This window comes from Mustelus asterias, chromosome 6 (genome assembly GCF_964213995.1).
Source record: "Mustelus asterias chromosome 6, sMusAst1.hap1.1, whole genome shotgun sequence".
Taxonomy (NCBI): domain Eukaryota; kingdom Metazoa; phylum Chordata; class Chondrichthyes; order Carcharhiniformes; family Triakidae; genus Mustelus; species Mustelus asterias.
This window is the reverse complement of record NC_135806.1, coordinates 139,767,126-139,785,556: the sequence shown is the minus strand read 5'-3', so window position 1 is coordinate 139,785,556 and position 18,431 is coordinate 139,767,126. Positions and strand designations below refer to the sequence as shown.

Here is an 18,431-nt window from a genome sequence, read left to right as displayed (position 1 = left end):
TGGAATGTACCCCAGGTTACTGTGGGAGGCGAGGGAAGAGATTGCAGAGCCTCTGGCGATGATCCTTGCGTCGTCGATGGAGACGGGAGAGGTGCCAGAGGATTGGAGGATTGCGGATGTGGTTACTATTTTCAAGAAGGGGAATAGGGATAGCCCAGGAAATTACCGACCGGTGAGTCTAACCTCAGTGGTTGGTAAGCTGATGGAGAAGATCCTGAGGGATAAGATCTATGAGCATTTAGAGAGGTTTAGTATGCTCAAGAATACTCAGCATGGCTTTGTCAAAGGCAGATCGTGCCTTACGAGCCTGGTGGAGTTCTTCGAAAATGTGACTAAACACATTGACGAAGGGAAAACGGTAGATGTGGTTTATATGGATTTTAGCAAGGCGTTCGATAAGGTCCTCCATGCAAGGCTTCCAGAAAAAGTGAGAGGGCATGGGATCCAAGGGGCTGCTGCCCTGTGGATCCAGAACTGGCTTGCCCAAAGGAGGCAGAGAGTGTGTATAGATGGATCTTTTTCTAATTGGAGGTCGGTCACCAGTGGTGTGCCCCAGGGATCTGTTCTGGGACCCCTGCTGTTTGTCATTTTCATAAATGACCTGGATGAGGAAGTGGAGGGATGGGTTGGTAAGTTTGCCGACGACACAAAGGTTGGTGGGGTTGTCTGGAGGGATGTCAGAAGTTACAGAGGGACATAGATAGGATGCAAGACTGGGCGGAGAAGTGGTAGATGGACTTCAACCCAGATAAATGCGTAGTGGTCCATTTTGGCAGATCCAATGGGATGGAGCAGCAGTATAAAATGAAGGGTACCATTCTTAGCAGTGTAGAGGATCAGAAGGACCTTGGGGTCCGGGTCCATAGGACTCTTAAATCGGCCTCGCAGGTGGAGGATGCGGTCAAGAAGGCGTATGGCGTACTAGCCTTCATTAATCGAGGGATTGAGTTTAGGAGTCGGGAGATAATGCTGCAGCTTTATAGGACCCTGGTTAGACCCCACTTGGAGTACTGCGCGCAGTTCTGGTCACCTCATTACAGGAAAGATGTTGAAGCCATTGAAAGGGTGCAGAGGAGATTTACAAGGATGTTGCCTGGATTGGGGGGCATGCCTTATGAGGATAGGTTGAGGGAGCTTGGTCTCTTCTCCCTGGAGAGACGAAGGATGAGAGGTGACCTGATAGAGGTTTACAAGATGTTGAGGGGTCTGGATAGGGTGGACTCTCAGAGGCTATTTCCAAGGGCTGAAATGGTTGCTACGAGAGGACACAGGTTTAAGGTGCTGGGGGGTAGGTACAGGGGGGATGTCAGGGGTAAGTTTTTCACTCAGAGGGTGGTGGGTGAGTGGAATCGGCTGACGTCGGTGGTGGTGGAGGCAAACTCGTTGGGGTCTTTTAAGAGACTTCTGGATGAGTACATGGGATTTAATGGGATTGAGGGCTATAGATAGGCCTAGAGGTGGGGATGTGATCGGCGCAACTTGTGGGCCGAAGGGCCTGTTTGTGCTGTGGCTTTCTATGTTCTATGTTCTATGTTAATATAAAGGGAAAGACTCTTAGTACGGTAGAGAATCAGAAGGACCTTGGGGTCCGGGTCCATAGTACTCTAAAATCGGCCCCACAGGTGGAGGAGGTGGTTAAGAAGGCGTATGGTGTGCTGGACTTTATCAATCGAGGGATTGAGTTTAGGAGTCCGGGGATAATGATGCAGCTATATAAGACCTTCGTCAGACCCCACTTGGAGTACTGTGCTCAGTTCTGGTCGCTTCATTACAGGAAGGATGTGGAAAAGATTGAAAGGGTGCAGAGGAGATTTACAAGGATGTTGCCTGGATTGAGTGGCATGCCTTATGAGGATAGGCTGAGGGAGCTCGGTCTTTTCTCCTTGGAGAGATGTAGGATGAGAGGAGACCTAATAGAGGTATATAAGATGTTGAGAGGCATTGATCGGGTGGACTCTCAGAGGCTTTTTCCCAGGATGGAAATGGCTGCTACGAGAGGACACAGGTTTAAGGTGCTGGGGGGTAGGTACAGGGGAAATGTTCGGGGGAAGTTTTTCACACAGAGGGTGGTGGGCGAGTGGAATTGGCTGCCGTCAGTGGTGGTGGAGGCAAACCCAATAGGGTCTTTTAAGAAACTCCTGGATGAGTACATGGGACTTAATAGGATGGAGGGTTATAGGCAGGCCTAAAAGGTAGGGATATGTTTGGCACAACTTGTGGTGCCGAAGGGCCTGTTTTGTGCTGTAGTTTTCTATGTTTCTATGTAACTTCACAACAGTGATGAATAAGGATGGTGAGCTACAAGCACAAATTGATGTGTGGGAATGTGATGCGCTGGCAATATCAGAAACTAAAAAATGGTGAGGACTGCGCTTAATACTACAGCATATAAAGTTCAGAAATGAATGGAAAAATCAGAGGTGAGATGCTTATCCCAAGCAGGGATGACATTTTAGCATTGGAAACAGAATATTGTCAGGGTCCATAGACTCTGCAGTATCCAGTGCCTTCAGCCGTTTCGAGGAGTTGAATTGGCTGAAGCCTGACATCTTTGATGCTTTGGATCTCCAGGGGGGCTGAGATGGATCATTCACTCGGCACGTCTAGTTAAAGATTGTCGAAAATGCTTCTTCCGTATCTTTTGCTTTGATCTGCTGGGCTTCCTCCATCATTGAGGATGGGGATATTTGTGGAGCCTCCTCCTCCAGTGAGTTGTTTAACTGTCATCAATACACAGCCCTCTCCTCATCCCAGGTCACTGAGAAAGGAGGGAATGGGTAGTTCAATTCAACCATTCAATGGATCTGATCCATTATTTGTGGATCGCTTAACCCTATCAATTGCATGCTGCTTGCACAGTTTGGCATGCAAGTAGTTCTGTTTTGTGATTCACCAGGTTGAAACCTCATTTTTATATGCCTGGTGCTGCTCCTGGCATGCCCTCTTGAACTCGACATTGAACCAGGGTTGATCACCTGAGCTGGTGATAATGGTAGAGTGGGGGATATGCCAGGCCATAAAGTTACAGATTGTGGTTGAATACAATTCTGCTGTTGGCCCACAGCACCTCATGGATGCCCAGTTTTGAGTTGCTAAATCTGTTTGAAATTCATCCTATTTAGCACAGTGGTAGTGCCACACAACATGATGGAGGGTATCTTCAATGTGAAGATGGATATGATTTTCAGAAGGTCTGAGTCATAGTCACTCCTACCAATTCTGTCATCTGATAAAGGTAGATTGGTGAAGATCAGGTCAAGTATATATTTCCCTCTTGTTGGTTCCCTCACCAGTCCCAGTCTGGCAGCTATGCTCTTTAGGACCCGGCCAGCTCGGTCTGTGGTGGTACTACCGAGCCCCTCTTGGTGAGCTCCCCACCCAGAGCATACTCTGTTCCCTTGCTACCCTCAGTGCTCCCTCCAAGTAGTTTTCAAAATGGGAGAGAACTGATTCAGGAAGATGATGAAGAGACAATACAAAATCAAGGGTATTATTCTGAAGTGGGTGCGGAAACAGAGGAGCCTGCTGTTTATGTGCGTAAGTCATTGAAGATGGCAGGAAAGGTTGGGAGCGCAGTTAATAAAGCAAACAGTATCCTCAGCTTTATTAAGCTAGGGAAGTATGATGTTGTATAATTTGGTTGGAAAAAAGAAAAGTCTATTTTTTTATTATTGAGAAACCTGTAAGTGTTGATATTCAAAGAGACTTGTCCAAGGAACACAGTAAATTAGCATGCAGGTGCAGCCAAACAATTAAGCAAATGGCAAGTTGGCCTTTATTGTAAGGAGTTTGGAGTAGAGGAATAAAGAAGTTTTGCTATAATTGTACAGAGTTTTATTGAGACCACATCTGGAATACTGTGCGCAGTTTTGGTCCACATATTTAAGAAAGGATACAGATAAAAAAGGATATACCTATATTGTACTGGAGGTAGTATAGCAAGTGTTTGCTAAAGTGGTCAGGGAAGAATTTATAAAATGCGTACAGGAAGGTTCTTTGGAACAATATGTTGACAGTCCAACTAGAGAAGGGACTATACTGGACCGAGTACTGGGGAATGAGCCCGGTCAGATCATCCAAGTTTCAGTAGGGGAACATGTGGCAAATAGTGACCACAATTCTGTAAACTTTAGGATAGTAATGGAAAAAGATGAGTGTTGTCCCAAGAGTAAGGTGCTGAATTGGGGGAAGGCTAACTACAGCCGGATTAGGCAGGATTTGGTGGCTGTTGATTGGGAGAGGCTGTTCAAGGGTAAATCCACATCTGGCATGTGGGAGTCTTATAAGGAGCAGTTGATAGGACTGCAGGACAGGCATGTGCCTGTAAAGAGGAAGGGTAGGAAAGGTAGGATTCGGGAGCCGTGGATAACCAGTGAAATTGTGGGTCTAATCAAAAAGAAAAAAGAGGCATACATGAGGTCCAGGCAGCTAAAAACAGATGGAGCACTGGAGGAATACAGAGAAAGTAGAAAAGAACTCAAACAGGGACTTAGAAGGGCAAAAAGGGGTCACGAAATGTCCTTGGCAGACAGGATTAAGGAGAATCCTAAGGCATTTTATACATACGTTAGGAACAAGAGGGTTGTTAGCAAAAGAATCGGACCTCTCAGGGACAAAGGAGGGGAATTATGCTTAGAACCCAAGGAAGTAGGAGGAATCCTAAATTAATACTTTGCATCAGTATTCACAAAGGAGAGGGACATGTTGACTGGTAGTGTCTCAGAGAGAGGTGTTGACCCGTTAGAAAAAAATCTCAATTACAAGGGAGGTAGTGTTAGGTTTTTTAGGAAACATTAAGACAGACAAATCCCCAGGGCCAGATGGCATCTATCCTAGACTCCTCAGGGAGGCAAGAGATGCAATTGCTGGGCCTCCAACAGAAATCTTTGTCTCTTCACTGGACACAGGTGAGGTCCCAGAGGATTGGAGGATAGCAAATGCGGTCCTGTTATTTAAGAAGGGTAGCAAGGATAACCCGGGTAATTATAGGCTGGTGAGCTTGAAGTCCGTGGTAGGGAAATTGTTGGAGAAGATTCTTAGAGATAGGATATATGCGCATTTAGAACTGAATAATCTCATTAGCGATAGACAGCATGGTTTTGTACGAGGGAGGTCATGCCTCACAAATTTGGTTGAGTTTTTTGAGGAGGTGACAAAAACGATTGACGAGGGAAGGGCCGTGGATGTCATCTATATGGATTTTAGTAAAGCGTTTGACAAGGTCCCTCATGGCAGGCTGGTGCAAAAGATTAAATCTCACGGGATAAAAGGTGAGCTAGCTAGATGGGTGGAGAACTGGCTTAGCCATAGAACAGTAAGAAGTCTCACAACACCAGGTTAAAGTCCAACAGGTTTATTTGGTAGCAAATACCATAAGCTTTCGGAGCACAGCTCCTTCGTCAGATGGAGTGGATATCTGTTCTCAAACAGTGCAAACAGACACAGAAATCAAATTACAGAATACTGATTAGAATGCAAATCTCTACTGCCAGCCAGGTCTTAAATGTACAGACAATGTGGGTGGAGGGAGCATTCAACACAGGTTAAAGAGATGTGTATTGTCTCCAGACAGAACAGCTAGTGAAATTCTGCAAGTCCAGGAGGCAAGCTGTGGGAGTTACTGATAATGTGACATAAATCCAACATCCCGGTTTAGGCCGTCCTCATGTGTGCGGAACTTGGCTATCAGTTTCTGCTCAGCGACTCGAAACTGATAGCCAAGTTCCGCACACATGAGGACGGCCTAAACCGGGATGTTGGGTTTATGTCACATTATCAGTAACCCCCACAGCTTGCCTCCTGGACTTGCAGAATTTCATTAGCTGTTCTGTCTGGAGACAATACACATCTCTTTAACCTGTGTTGAATGCTCCCTCCACCCACATTGTCTGTACATTTAAGACCTGGCTGGCTGTAGAGATTTGCATTCTAATCAGTATTCTGTAATTTGATTTCTGTGTCTGTTTGCACTGTTTGAGAACAGATATCCACTCCATCTGACGAAGGAGCTGTGCTCCGAAAGCTTATGGTATTTGCTACCAAATAAACCTGTTGGACTTTAACCTGGTGTTGTGAGACTTCTTACTGTGCTTACCCCAGTCCAACGCCGTCATCTCCACATCATGATTAGCCATAGAAGACAGAGGGTAACAGTGGAGGGGTCTTTTTCCGGTTGGAGGTCTGTGACTAGTGGTGTTCCACAGGGCTCTGTACTGGGACCTCTGCTGTTTGTGATATATATATATATATATATATATATAAATGATTTGGAGGAAGATGTAGCTGGTGTGATCAGTAAGTTTGCGGACGACACAAAGATTGCTGGAGTTGCGGATAGTGATGAACATTGTCAGAGAATACAGCAGGATATAGATAGGCTGGAACATTGGGCGGAGAAATGGCAGATGGAATTTAATCCAGATAAATGTGAAGTGGTGCATTTCGGTAGATCTAATGTAAGGGGGAGCTATACAATAAATGGCAGAACTATCATAGAATAGAAACCCTACAGTACAGAAAGAGGCCATTCGGCCCATCGAGTCTGCACCGACCACAATCCCACCCAGATATCTCTACATATTTTTAACCGCTCATCCCTCTAATCTACGCATACAGGACTCTAAGGGGCAATTTTTAGCATGGCCAATTAACCTAACCCGCACATCTTTGGACTGTGGGAGGAAACCGGAGCACCCGGAGGAAACCCACGCAGACACGAGGAGAATGTGCAAACTCCACACAGACAGTGACCCGAGCAGGGAATCGAACCCAGGACCCTGGAGCTGTGAAGCAGCAGTGCTAACCACTGTGCTACCGTGCCGCTATCAGGAGTATAGACACACAGAGGGACCTGGGTGTACAAGTCCACAGATCCTTAAAGGTGGCAGCACAGGTGGAGAGGGTGGTGAAGAAGGCATATGGCATGCTTGCCTTTATTGGACAGGGCATAGAATATAAAAGTTGGCATATGATGTTGCAGCTGTATAGAACGTTGGTTAGGCCACATTTGGAATACTGCGTCCAGTTCTGGTCGCCACACTACCAGAAGTACGTGGAGGCTTTGGAGAGAGTACAGAAAAGGTTTACCAGGATGTTGCCTGGTATGGAGGGTCTTAGCTATGAGGAGAGATTGGGTAAACTGGGGTTGTTCTCCCTGGAAAGACGGAGGATGAGGGGCGACCTAAGAGAGGTGTATAAAATTATGAAGGGCATAGATAGGGTGAACAGTGGGAAGCTTTTTCCCAGGTCGGAGGTGACGAACACAAGGGGTCACGGGTTCAAGGTGAGGGGGGCAAGGTTCAATATAGATGTCAGGGGGACGTATTTTACACAGAGGGTGGTGGGGCCTGGAATGCACTGCCAAGCAAGGTGATTGATGCGGACACGCTGGGATCGTTTAAGACTTATTTAGATAGCCACATGAACAGACTGGGAATAGAGGGATGCAAACAAATGGTCTTGTTGGGCACATGAGCGGCGCAGGCTTGGAGGGCCAAAGGGCCTGTTCCTGTGCTGTATTGTTCTTTGGTCCTGGAAAGAGGGGGTTGTCTTTAAAGTTTTTAAAGTTTATTTATTAGTGTCACAAATAGGCTTACATTAACACTGCAATGAAGTTACTGTGAAGATCCCCTCGTCACCACACTCCGGCACCTGTTCAGGTACACTGAGGGAGAATTTAGCATGGCCAATGCACCTAACCAGCACGTCTTTTGGACTGTGGGATGATACTGGAGCACCTGGAGGAAACCCACGCAGACACAGACAGTGACCTGAGGCCGAGCTGAAACCCGGGTCCTTAGCGCTGTGAGGCAGCAGTGCTGACAGTATGCCACCGTGCCGTCAACTTTTGGACACTTGATTTGAGCAGAATTGACTTGGTGACATTCCTCAATTTAATCCCTGCAGGATGTCTGCAATCCAGTAAGGCTTTGTTCATTGTCAGTGCTGATTGGCTGTTTGGGAGACTGGATTGCCAGGCCCACAATGGTGATTGGCCAATCAGCATGTCAATCAGATATTGTCTAAGTGCCAACTACCCATTCCCTCCTTTCTCACTGACCTGGTGTGAGGAGAAGGCTATGTATTGATGTCAGTGGAAATACACAGAAGTGGAGGAGCCAACTCCAACTCCTGACTTAAATAAAGAGGCTCAAACTAGTTGCCACTGGCATGCACTGCCCACCCTGAAGCACAAACACAAAACATTCCCATGGCTGCTGCCAACCCTCTGTGGCCACCCTTGAACCAAACTTTCCATGGCTGCATACCTGACCAAGACAGGGACAGGAGAGAAAGGGATGGGGGAGAGATCGTGCCAGCAATCAGGGCTGGCCATTGGGGTGACCGGGGGGGGGGGGGGGGGGGGGGAGTCAGCCTGCTGATGAGGCAGGGAAGGGGTCAGGGCTGTGAGGGTCGAGGGTGGTTGGCACTGCGGAGGGGAAGGGAGGGACTGCCGGTGTAAGTTTTTCGGGCACCACCAACGCATATAAGGACTGTAAAACGCACATTGGCCATTTAAATGGTAGAAGTGGCCACGTTTGGCTGCAGAAACTGGCTGTTTTCTCCCAGCAGGCTCAGCCCTGCCTGCCTCCAGTCGAATTCACAAACAGTCAGCGTCCAGACGGGCTGCTGATTAGATTAACTGAATCACAAAGGGAGCAGATGACGTCACCAGACCACACCTGCATCGAGATTGGAAGATCAATACCAGCCACAGTGTACCTGGATAAGATACAATAGATATGATAATGGGGCTATCCAGCAGTAAGGAGAAACCCATCTCCATGATGGGAAAGCAATCTGTAAGCCCCGGTAAAGTAATTAGGAACATCGATGGGCCATTCATACTGGACAAGGCAGTCTCAGCCATTTGTGATTTCAATAGACTGTGCTATCACTGGAGCTGATAGCGCTCTAGGACCATTGTTCTTGCAATTGCCGGTGGGGGCGGAGCTCACGGGACTTTTGAAATCCGAACTTTAAAAAGTGTGGTTTTGCAGCCATTCTCTTCTCTTCGGACCAGCATGGCAACTCTCTCTCCCTCCTGAACCACGTTGCAGACAGCTGTTTTCCAGCACACAGACAGCCCAGAAGGTCAAGGTCGGCTCAACTGAGTATTTCCTAATAATTCGTGAAGTTCCCGAGGGTAACATAGCAGTGGAGGCTTTTGTGGGAATGGTGGGTGCATGAATCGTTTCATAGTATAAGATATTGCTAACACTGTTTGAAGTTAGAATTTCCGTTGTGCCCGTTTAGTTTTGTTTCCCATAGTCATAGTTATAGAGTATAAGATACCTATATGTTTGTTTTCTGGTGTTGATGAGGTTTAATTTTGGTGTTTAATAAAAGATATATGACTTGAACTTGATTGGAGTCCATCTTGCTCTTTCATTTTCTCATCAGCTATCTCTGGTCAGGTCACATTTTAATATCCCTTACCATAATTCCGGAGTCGAGAACCGAGGGTACTCCGGGTGATTCGAACCCGCCCACTCAGGAAAGGCTGCCAGGTAGTGGATAGCCAGCAGTTTCCTTTTCTCTCTCTTGGGGGCGCTGCTCTAGTGAAGTAGGCGCAAGGTGGCCGTTGTTCCATCGGCGAGAGAGAGAATCACTCGGGCATTGGTGGGGTTTGGGTAACGGAGAACCAAACCTGAGATAAGCCCACGAGTGGAGTTAAGAAGGGGGATCCCGCTACACCGGTGGAGGTATCGGGAGGGGTGATGTGCTGGAGATTAGAGCGGGCCAGGAGCAGAGGGATGGGGGAGTCAGGGCTGGGCCTGGACGTGCTTGGGGGGTCAATGATCGGGCTGTTGGGGGGCGGTGCGGTGGGGGGATGAGAGAGCTGGCGATGTGGAGGTCGCGGGGCTGGCCAGCAATCGAGCTGGCCAGCAATTGGGATGCCGGCAGAAAGGGGCCATCTTGGTGCTGACAAATTGGCACATGAGCAGTGGCCCACTGGGCGCTACGCTGCCAGCCTCCGGGCGGGGATGGGCCCTGTCCCCTGATTTTCAACAGGATTTACACTTGTGCACTCTGCATTGCACAGAGTGTGGGAGATTCTTCTCTGAACTCCCACTGAAAAAAACCAGCATGATTTACTCCAGTTTTCATGCGAATTCGACACTGAATATTTTTGGGAGAATCGCGGCTGATCCAAGAGGAATCATTGTAGAGTGATCTGGAGCAGGACCCTCAGACAATATTCCCCCTTCAAAACCCAGGGCTGCTGAGGGTTTATTTCCCTGTGTGCTTCAGGGCTGGACCAGTCTGCATCCTTAACCCATTAAACTGTCAGGGTAGCTACAGCCCCTGAACATTGTTCCTTATTTCTCACTTGTCAGAATTGTTGATTTCTATGTTTGAAATGTTCCAACATTGAGTTTCACCTGGCAGTGATATTCACCGCTTTCCACCCAGCTCAGCCGCTCCATCATTATTGAGACATCATTGTTGCTGAAGTTCCCCACAAATTTGAATCGACTCCCACCATCCCGCTGTTTCCCACTCTCACATGCTTCACCCTGGACCCGCCGGAATATGTACACTTAAAGGTAACTTTGTAAGCCTTTGAATCGGGGTGGTACCATCTCACAGAGCCGGTGACTGTGCGATCAGGGTGTGGGTGGGTGAAAGTGCACGGCAGGACAGCGGATCCCCCTTCCTCAACACTCATAATATCCGCCACTGTCATTGACCAATCATTAAGTGAAAGCTCTGGAGAGAGAGAGAGAATATTAGAACAGCACAGGGACAAACATGTGTTTTCTAAAAAACCTGCAAGACCTGAATAGCATTCAGGCTTGGGCTGAAAAGTGACAGGTTTGATTCATGGCATGTAAGTGCCATACAATGACAACCCCCAGCAAGATAGGTCAATAAGCAAGGGTGATAGATATAAAATAACTGCTGAAAGGATGAGAGTGAGATTCAAGAGTAATTTGTTTTCACCTGGAAGATAGTGGGTTTCTGGAGCACACTGAAAGGGTGATAGAGGAAGAGATCCTCATCACAACACTTGGATATGACTTTAGGTAGAACGAGCGGATAGCATTAGACTGGATAGTTTTCTCTTGGCCTGATTAGGCACAATGGGCTAAATGGCCTCCTTTAGTGCAGTAGGATTTTATTTTTCCTACTTTGCTAGGAGAGAATTGAACCATCTTCCTTTGCAATGCAAAGGCATTACCAGTGATGGATTCTGACATCAACATCCTGGGGACAGAGCAAGCGAGGGAATTCATGGAGCCTGATGTCCTCATCTTCCTGGGCCCCTTATTCCTCCCACCCCCCTCACCACAATCACGTATTATATTTTCCCCCTTTCAAGATTCACCAATCAATTCACCAACCTTTGTAAAATGACAAAGCCCATTCTTGGCATCTGGTTACAAATATTGCCCAATATAAACTCTTTTTAATAAAACAATTATCAATAAAATACAGGGGTGACAGCCCCTAATGGGGCAGTGTAATTAAAATGTAACAGCAAGAAGAAGCTTAATAAATTAAAGCAAAGTATCATTCCTTGGTATGATGATGCACACCAGCCACCGAGATGCCCACCAAGCACTGTTGGCCTAAAGGTGCTGTATTAATGAGAGTTTTGTCTTCCTTTCATTACCTTTACACACAGTAGGCAGAATGATTGCAGCAATGGTGAAATTGAAGGTCCAATGCTGATTTTTTTAAGATGTGGAGATGCCGGCGTTGGACTGGGGTAAACACAGTAAGAAGTTTAACAACACCAGGTTAAAGTCCAACAGGTTTATTTGGTAGCAAAAGCCACACAAGCTTTCGAGGCTCTGAGCCCCTTCTTCAGGTGAGTGGGAATTCTGTTCACAAACAGAACTTATAAAGACACAGACTCAATTTACATGAATAATGGTTGGAATGCGAATACTTACAACTAATCCAGTCTTTAAGAAACAAAACAATGGGAGTGGAGAGAGCATCAAGACAGGCTAAAAAGATGTGTATTGTCTCCAGACAAGACAGCCAGTGAAACTCTGCAGGTCCACGCAACTGTGGGAGTTACAAATAGTGTGACATAAACCCAATATCCCGGTTGAGGCCGTCCTTGTGTGTGCGGAACTTGGCTATCAGTTTCTGCTCAGTGACTCTGCGCTGTCGTGTGTCGCGAAGGCCGCCTTGGAGAACGCTTACCCGAATATCAGAGGCCGAATGCCCGTGACCGCTGAAGTGCTCCCCAACAGGAAGAGAACAGTCTTGCCTGGTGATTGTCGAGCGGTGTTCATTCATCCGTTGTCGCAGCGTCTGCATAGTTTCCCCAATGTACCATGCCTTGGGACATCCTTTCTTGCAGCGTATCAGGTAGACAACGTTGGCCGAGTTGCAAGAGTATGTACCGTGTACCTGGTGGATGGTGTTCTCACGTGAGATGATGGCATCTGTGTCGATGATCCGGCACGTCTTGCAGAGGTTGCTGTGGCAGGGTTGTGTGGTGTCTTGGTCACTGTTCTCCTGAAGGCTGGGTAGTTTGCTGCGGACAATGGTCTGTTTGAGGTTGTGCGGTTGTTTGAAGGCAAGAAGTGGGGGTGTGGGGATGGCCTTGGCGAGATGTTCGTCTTCATCAATGACATGTTGAAGGCTCCGGAGGAGATGCCGTAGCTTCTCCGCTCCGGGGAAGTACTGGACAACGAAGGGTACTCTGTCCACTGTGTCCCGTGTTTGTCTTCTGAGGAGGTCGGTGCGGTTTTTCGCTGTGGCGTGTTGGAACTGTTGATCAATGAGTCTAGCGCCATATCCTGTTCTTATGAGGGCATCTTTCAGCGTCTGGAGGTGTCTGTTCCTCCTCATCCGAGCAGATCCTGTGTATACGGAGGGCTTGTCCGTAGGGGATGGCTTCTTTAACGTGTTTAGGGTGGAAGCTGGAGAAGTGGAGCATCGTGAGGTTATCCGTGGGCTTGCGGTACAGTGAGGTGCTGAGGTGACCGTCCTTAATGGAGATGCGCGTGTCCAAGAATGCAACCGACTCCGGAGAGTAGTCTATGGTGAGTCTGATGGTGGGATGGAACTTGTCGATGTCATCATAGAGTTGTTTCAGTGATTGTTCACCATGAGTCCAAAGGAAGAAAATGTCATCGATGTATCTAGTGTATAGCATCGGTTGAAGGTCCCGTGCGGTGAAGAAGTCTTGTTCGAACCTGTGCATGAAGATGTTGGCATATTGAGGTGCAAATTTGGTCCCCATGGCTGTTCCGTGTGTCTGGATGAAGAACTGGTTGTTGAAGGTGAAGATATTGTGGTCCAGGATGAAGCGGATGAGATGTAAAATTGCATCTGGAAACTGGCAGTTGTTGGCGCTGAGCACTGAGGCCGTTGCAGCAATGCCATCGTCATGGGGGATGCTGGTGTAGAGTGCCGAGACATCCATTGTGACGAGGAGCGCTCCTGGTTCAACTGCTCCATGTGTGCCGAGTTTCTGTAGGAAGTCCGTCGTGTCGCGACAAAAGCTGGGGGTTCTTTGTACAATGGGTTTCAGGATGCCCTCGACATAGCCGGAGAGGTTCTCGCACAGGGTCCCATTGCCCGATACGATGGGACGGCCGGGTGTGTTTGCCTTGTGTATCTTCGGGAGGCAGTAGAGATCTCCAACGCGGGGAGTACGTGGGATGAGAGCACGGAGGGTGTTCTGAAGGTCCGGATCAAAGGTCTTGATCAGAGTGTTGAGTTGACGGGTGTGTTCTTTGGTCGGATCTGCAGGTAACTGTCTGTAGTGTTCCTCGTTGTTGAGTTGTCGGTACACTTCTTTGCAGTAATCCGTTCTGTTCAGTATGACGATGGCCCCTCCTTTGTCTGCTGGTTTGATGACAATGTTGCGGTTGGTCTTGAGAGCGTGGATGGCGTTACGTTGTGCTTGGGTGATGTTCGGGGCTGTCTTGTGAGTGCGGCTGATGAATTTGGTGTTGACGCACCTCCTGACGGCTTGGGCATACATGTCAAGTCGAGGGCAGCGGCCTTCCGGAGGAGTCCAATTCGACTCTTTCCTCTTCGGATGCACTGCGGATCTCTCTGTCGGCTGTTCCGGTTCATTGGCTGTCTCATTGTGTTCGTTGTTGGCCTCTTGGGGTTTGTGGAAGAACTCCCTCAGCCTCATTCGCCTGATGAATTCCTCTGTGTCTGCTGCGAGACTGATGGGGTCTATTTTGGTGGTGGGGCAAAAATTAAGCCCTCGGCTGAGAACTTCGATTTCATCTGGTTGAAGTGTGTAGTTGGACAAGTTGACAATGGACTTCCCTGCAGTGGTACTGTTTTCTACTGTGGTACCGGGGGAGGCTTGGTTGCTGCTGGTGGTGATGCCGAGTTTCTCAAGTTTCCTGTTCTTGGTGTGCATGTAGATGGTGTAGTTCCTTTGTCTCGTCTGCTTGGCAGAGTTTCGCAGCTGGTCTGCGTCCTGAGCGCAAGTTGAGAATATGGATTCGATCTTGGTTTCCAGGCTGCGGCGTTTGCTGTGGAGTTGGTGTATGAGGTGGTTGAGGAGGGTGAGAGAGGTGCGACGGCAAAGTCTCTCAGCGTAGTCTGAATGAACCGGAACAGCCGACAGAGAGATCCGCAGTGCATCCGAAGAGGAAAGAGTCGAATTGGACTCCTCCGGAAGGCCGCTGCCCTCGACTTGACATGTATGCCCAAGCCGTCAGGAGGTGCGTCAACACCAAATTCATCAGCCGCACTCACAAGACAGCCCCGAACATCACCCAAGCACAACGTAACGCCATCCACGCTCTCAAGACCAACCGCAACATTGTCATCAAACCAGCAGACAAAGGAGGGGCCATCGTCATACTGAACAGAACGGAATACTGCAAAGAAGTGTACCGACAACTCAACAACGAGGAACACTACAGACAGTTACCTGCAGATCCGACCAAAGAACACACCCGTCAACTCAACACTCTGATCAAGACCTTTGATCCGGACCTTCAGAACACCCTCCGTGCTCTCATCCCACGTACTCCCCGCGTTGGAGATCTCTACTGCCTCCCGAAGATACACAAGGCAAACACACCCGGCCGTCCCATCGTATCGGGCAATGGGACCCTGTGCGAGAACCTCTCCGGCTATGTCGAGGGCATCCTGAAACCCATTGTACAAAGAACCCCCAGCTTTTGTCGCGACACGACGGACTTCCTACAGAAACTCGGCACACATGGAGCAGTTGAACCAGGAGCGCTCCTCGTCACAATGGATGTCTCAGCACTCTACACCAGCATCCCCCATGACGATGGCATTGCTGCAACGGCCTCAGTGCTCAGCGCCAACAACTGCCAGTTTCCAGATGCAATTTTACATCTCATCCGCTTCATCCTGGACCACAATATCTTCACCTTCAACAACCAGTTCTTCATCCAGACACACGGAACAGCCATGGGGACCAAATTTGCACCTCAATATGCCAACATCTTCATGCACAGGTTCGAACAAGACTTCTTCACCGCACGGGACCTTCAACCGATGCTATACACTAGATACATCGATGACATTTTCTTCCTTTGGACTCATGGTGAACAATCACTGAAACAACTCTATGATGACATCAACAAGTTCCATCCCACCATCAGGCTCACCATAGACTACTCTCCGGAATCGGTTGCATTCTTGGACACGCGCATCTCCATTAAGGACGGTCACCTCAGCACCTCACTGTACCGCAAGCCCACGGATAACCTCACGATGCTCCACTTCTCCAGCTTCCACCCTAAACACGTTAAAGAAGCCATCCCCTACGGACAAGCCCTCCGTATACACAGGATCTGCTCGGATGAGGAGGATCGCAACAGACACCTCCAGACGCTGAAAGATGCCCTCATAAGAACAGGATATGGCGCTAGACTCATTGATCAACAGTTCCAACGCGCCACAGCGAAAAACCGCACCGACCTCCTCAGAAGACAAACACGGGACACAGTGGACAGAGTACCCTTCGTTGTCCAGTACTTCCCCGGAGCGGAGAAGCTACGGCATCTCCTCCGGAGCCTTCAACATGTCATTGATGAAGACGAACATCTCGCCAAGGCCATCCCCACACCCCCACTTCTTGCCTTCAAACAACCGCACAACCTCAAACAGACCATTGTCCGCAGCAAACTACCCAGCCTTCAGGAGAACAGTGACCAAGACACCACACAACCCTGCCACAGCAACCTCTGCAAGACGTGCCGGATCATCGACACAGATGCCATCATCTCACGTGAGAACACCATCCACCAGGTACACGGTACATACTCTTGCAACTCGGCCAACGTTGTCTACCTGATACGCTGCAAGAAAGGATGTCCCAAGGCATGGTACATTGGGGAAACTATGCAGACGCTGCGACAACGGATGAATGAACACCGCTCGACAATCACCAGGCAAGACTGTTCTCTTCCTGTTGGGGAGCACTTCAGCGGTCACGGGCATTCGGCCTCTGATATTCGGGTAAGCGTTCTCCAAGGCGGCCTTCGCGACACACGACAGCGCAGAGTCGCTGAGCAGAAACTGATAGCCAAGTTCCGCACACACAAGGACGGCCTCAACCGGGATATTGGGTTTATGTCACACTATTTGTAACTCCCACAGTTGCGTGGACCTGCAGAGTTTCACTGGCTGTCTTGTCTGGAGACAATACACATCTTTTTAGCCTGTCTTGATGCTCTCTCCACTCCCATTGTTTTGTTTCTTAAAGACTGGATTAGTTGTAAGTATTCGCATTCCAACCATTATTCATGTAAATTGAGTCTGTGTCTTTATAAGTTCTGTTTGTGAACAGAATTCCCACTCACCTGAAGAAGGGGCTCAGAGCCTCGAAAGCTTGTGTGGCTTTTGTTACCAAATAAACCTGTTGGACTTTAACCTGGTGTTGTTAAACTTCTTACGATTTTTTTAAGGACAGTTAATCACAGAGCAGTCAATTGATGTTAGGAAAGTAGCTACAAAGATATTTCATTTACAAAACTATTTAACTCTTAATACAACCTTACCATTCTGACTTCACTCTCATTGAAATACCATAAATGGCATCCGCTCCTTTTACGCTAATGACATGAACTCCAGGATTTGCTAGTCAGAAATGTAGCATCAGCCTCCGAGACAGTATACAGTAGATTGAATTGCAGAACTGAAATTTTCAGAGAAGAATGTAACAAGGTACAGGAATTCAGTGCATCCGAAACTCAAGAACCACATTGTTTCCCCTTCCTCCAGAAATTGGCACACAAATTGTATTGTACACTGTGAACTGATGTGGAGATGCCGGCGTTGGACTGGGGTAACCACAGTAAGGAGTCTAACCTCTGCCATCCCACCCCTTCAACAGCCCCCAACATACACTCATACTTCCAACAGTCCAGCAACCTCACCCATCTGCCAACACCCACCCCCCTGAACCACAGAGGACTTTAAAATAGAGGTTTTATTTACCATTTCTGAAACAGGAACTCTCTCAGTTGCTGTATTCCTGTTGTTGACCATCAGACAGCTCTGTGGTTTTCCAGTGGGCTTTTGAAAAATTGGAGCCACAAAACTCCCCAAAGGACAGTGAAGCAATTGAGTGAAATTGACAGCGACGGACAAACTGTAAAAAAAAATCAGAACCGGGCCTGGAGGTTTGGGTTTGTTTCAAGTTCAACTTTTGAGTCTGCAGTTTTGCCTCCCTGCTCAGGCTGAGAGACAAGAAATTTCATTTAGAGGAAGGAGGCTGGGCACAAGCCCCAATGATTAGTGCTGTCTGCACCCTGGGCCCTGCCTGGGGGTCAACATTGACCTGAGGTTTAACTGATCTTGTCACATAGAATCATAGAACAGTTACAGCATCAACAGAGAACATTCAAACCACCGTGTCCGTACCAGCTTGCTGCAAAAACAACTCAGCCAGCACCACTCTCCCACCCTTTCCCTGTCGCCCTTCACATTTTGGTTTTCTCTCCAGGTACTTACCCAATTGTTTTTGAAAGGCACACTCACAGACAGTGCATTCCGGGTCCTAACCACTCTCTGTGTGAATCTGTCTCCACCACACTCACAGACAGTGCATTCCGGGTCCTAACCACTCTCTGTGTGAATCTGTCTCCACCACACTCTCAGACAGTACATTCCGGGTCCTAACCACTCTCTGTGTGAATCTGTCTCTCCCACCCTCTCAGATAGTGCATTCCGGGTCCTAACCACTCTCTGTGTGAATCTGTCTCCACCACACTCTCAGACAGTGCATTCCAGATCCTAACCACTCGCTGTGTGAATCTGTCTCCACCACACTCTCAGACAGTGCATTCCGGGTCCTAACCACTCGCTGTGTGAATCTGTCTCCACCACACTCTCAGACAGTACATTCCACATCCTAACCACTCTCTGTGTGAATCTGTCTCCACCACACTCTCAGACAGTGCATTCCAGATCCTAACCACTCGCTGTGTGAATCTGTCTCCACCACACTC

The 18,431-nt window shown here is 48.2% G+C and overlaps 1 protein-coding gene across 1 annotated transcript in view; it reads left to right on the top strand.

Annotated features, from left to right (window-relative positions):
• The first annotated feature begins 2,290 nt into the window (after nt 1-2,290).
• LOC144494692 (sialic acid-binding Ig-like lectin 15) overlaps nt 2,291-18,431 on the top strand; it is a 48,617-nt gene continuing 32,476 nt past the window's right edge. The window contains exon 1 of the mRNA XM_078213893.1: nt 2,291-2,360. Within this exon, the coding sequence (XP_078070019.1) occupies nt 2,291-2,360 (70 nt within the window). The remainder of the gene's footprint in view (nt 2,361-18,431) is intronic.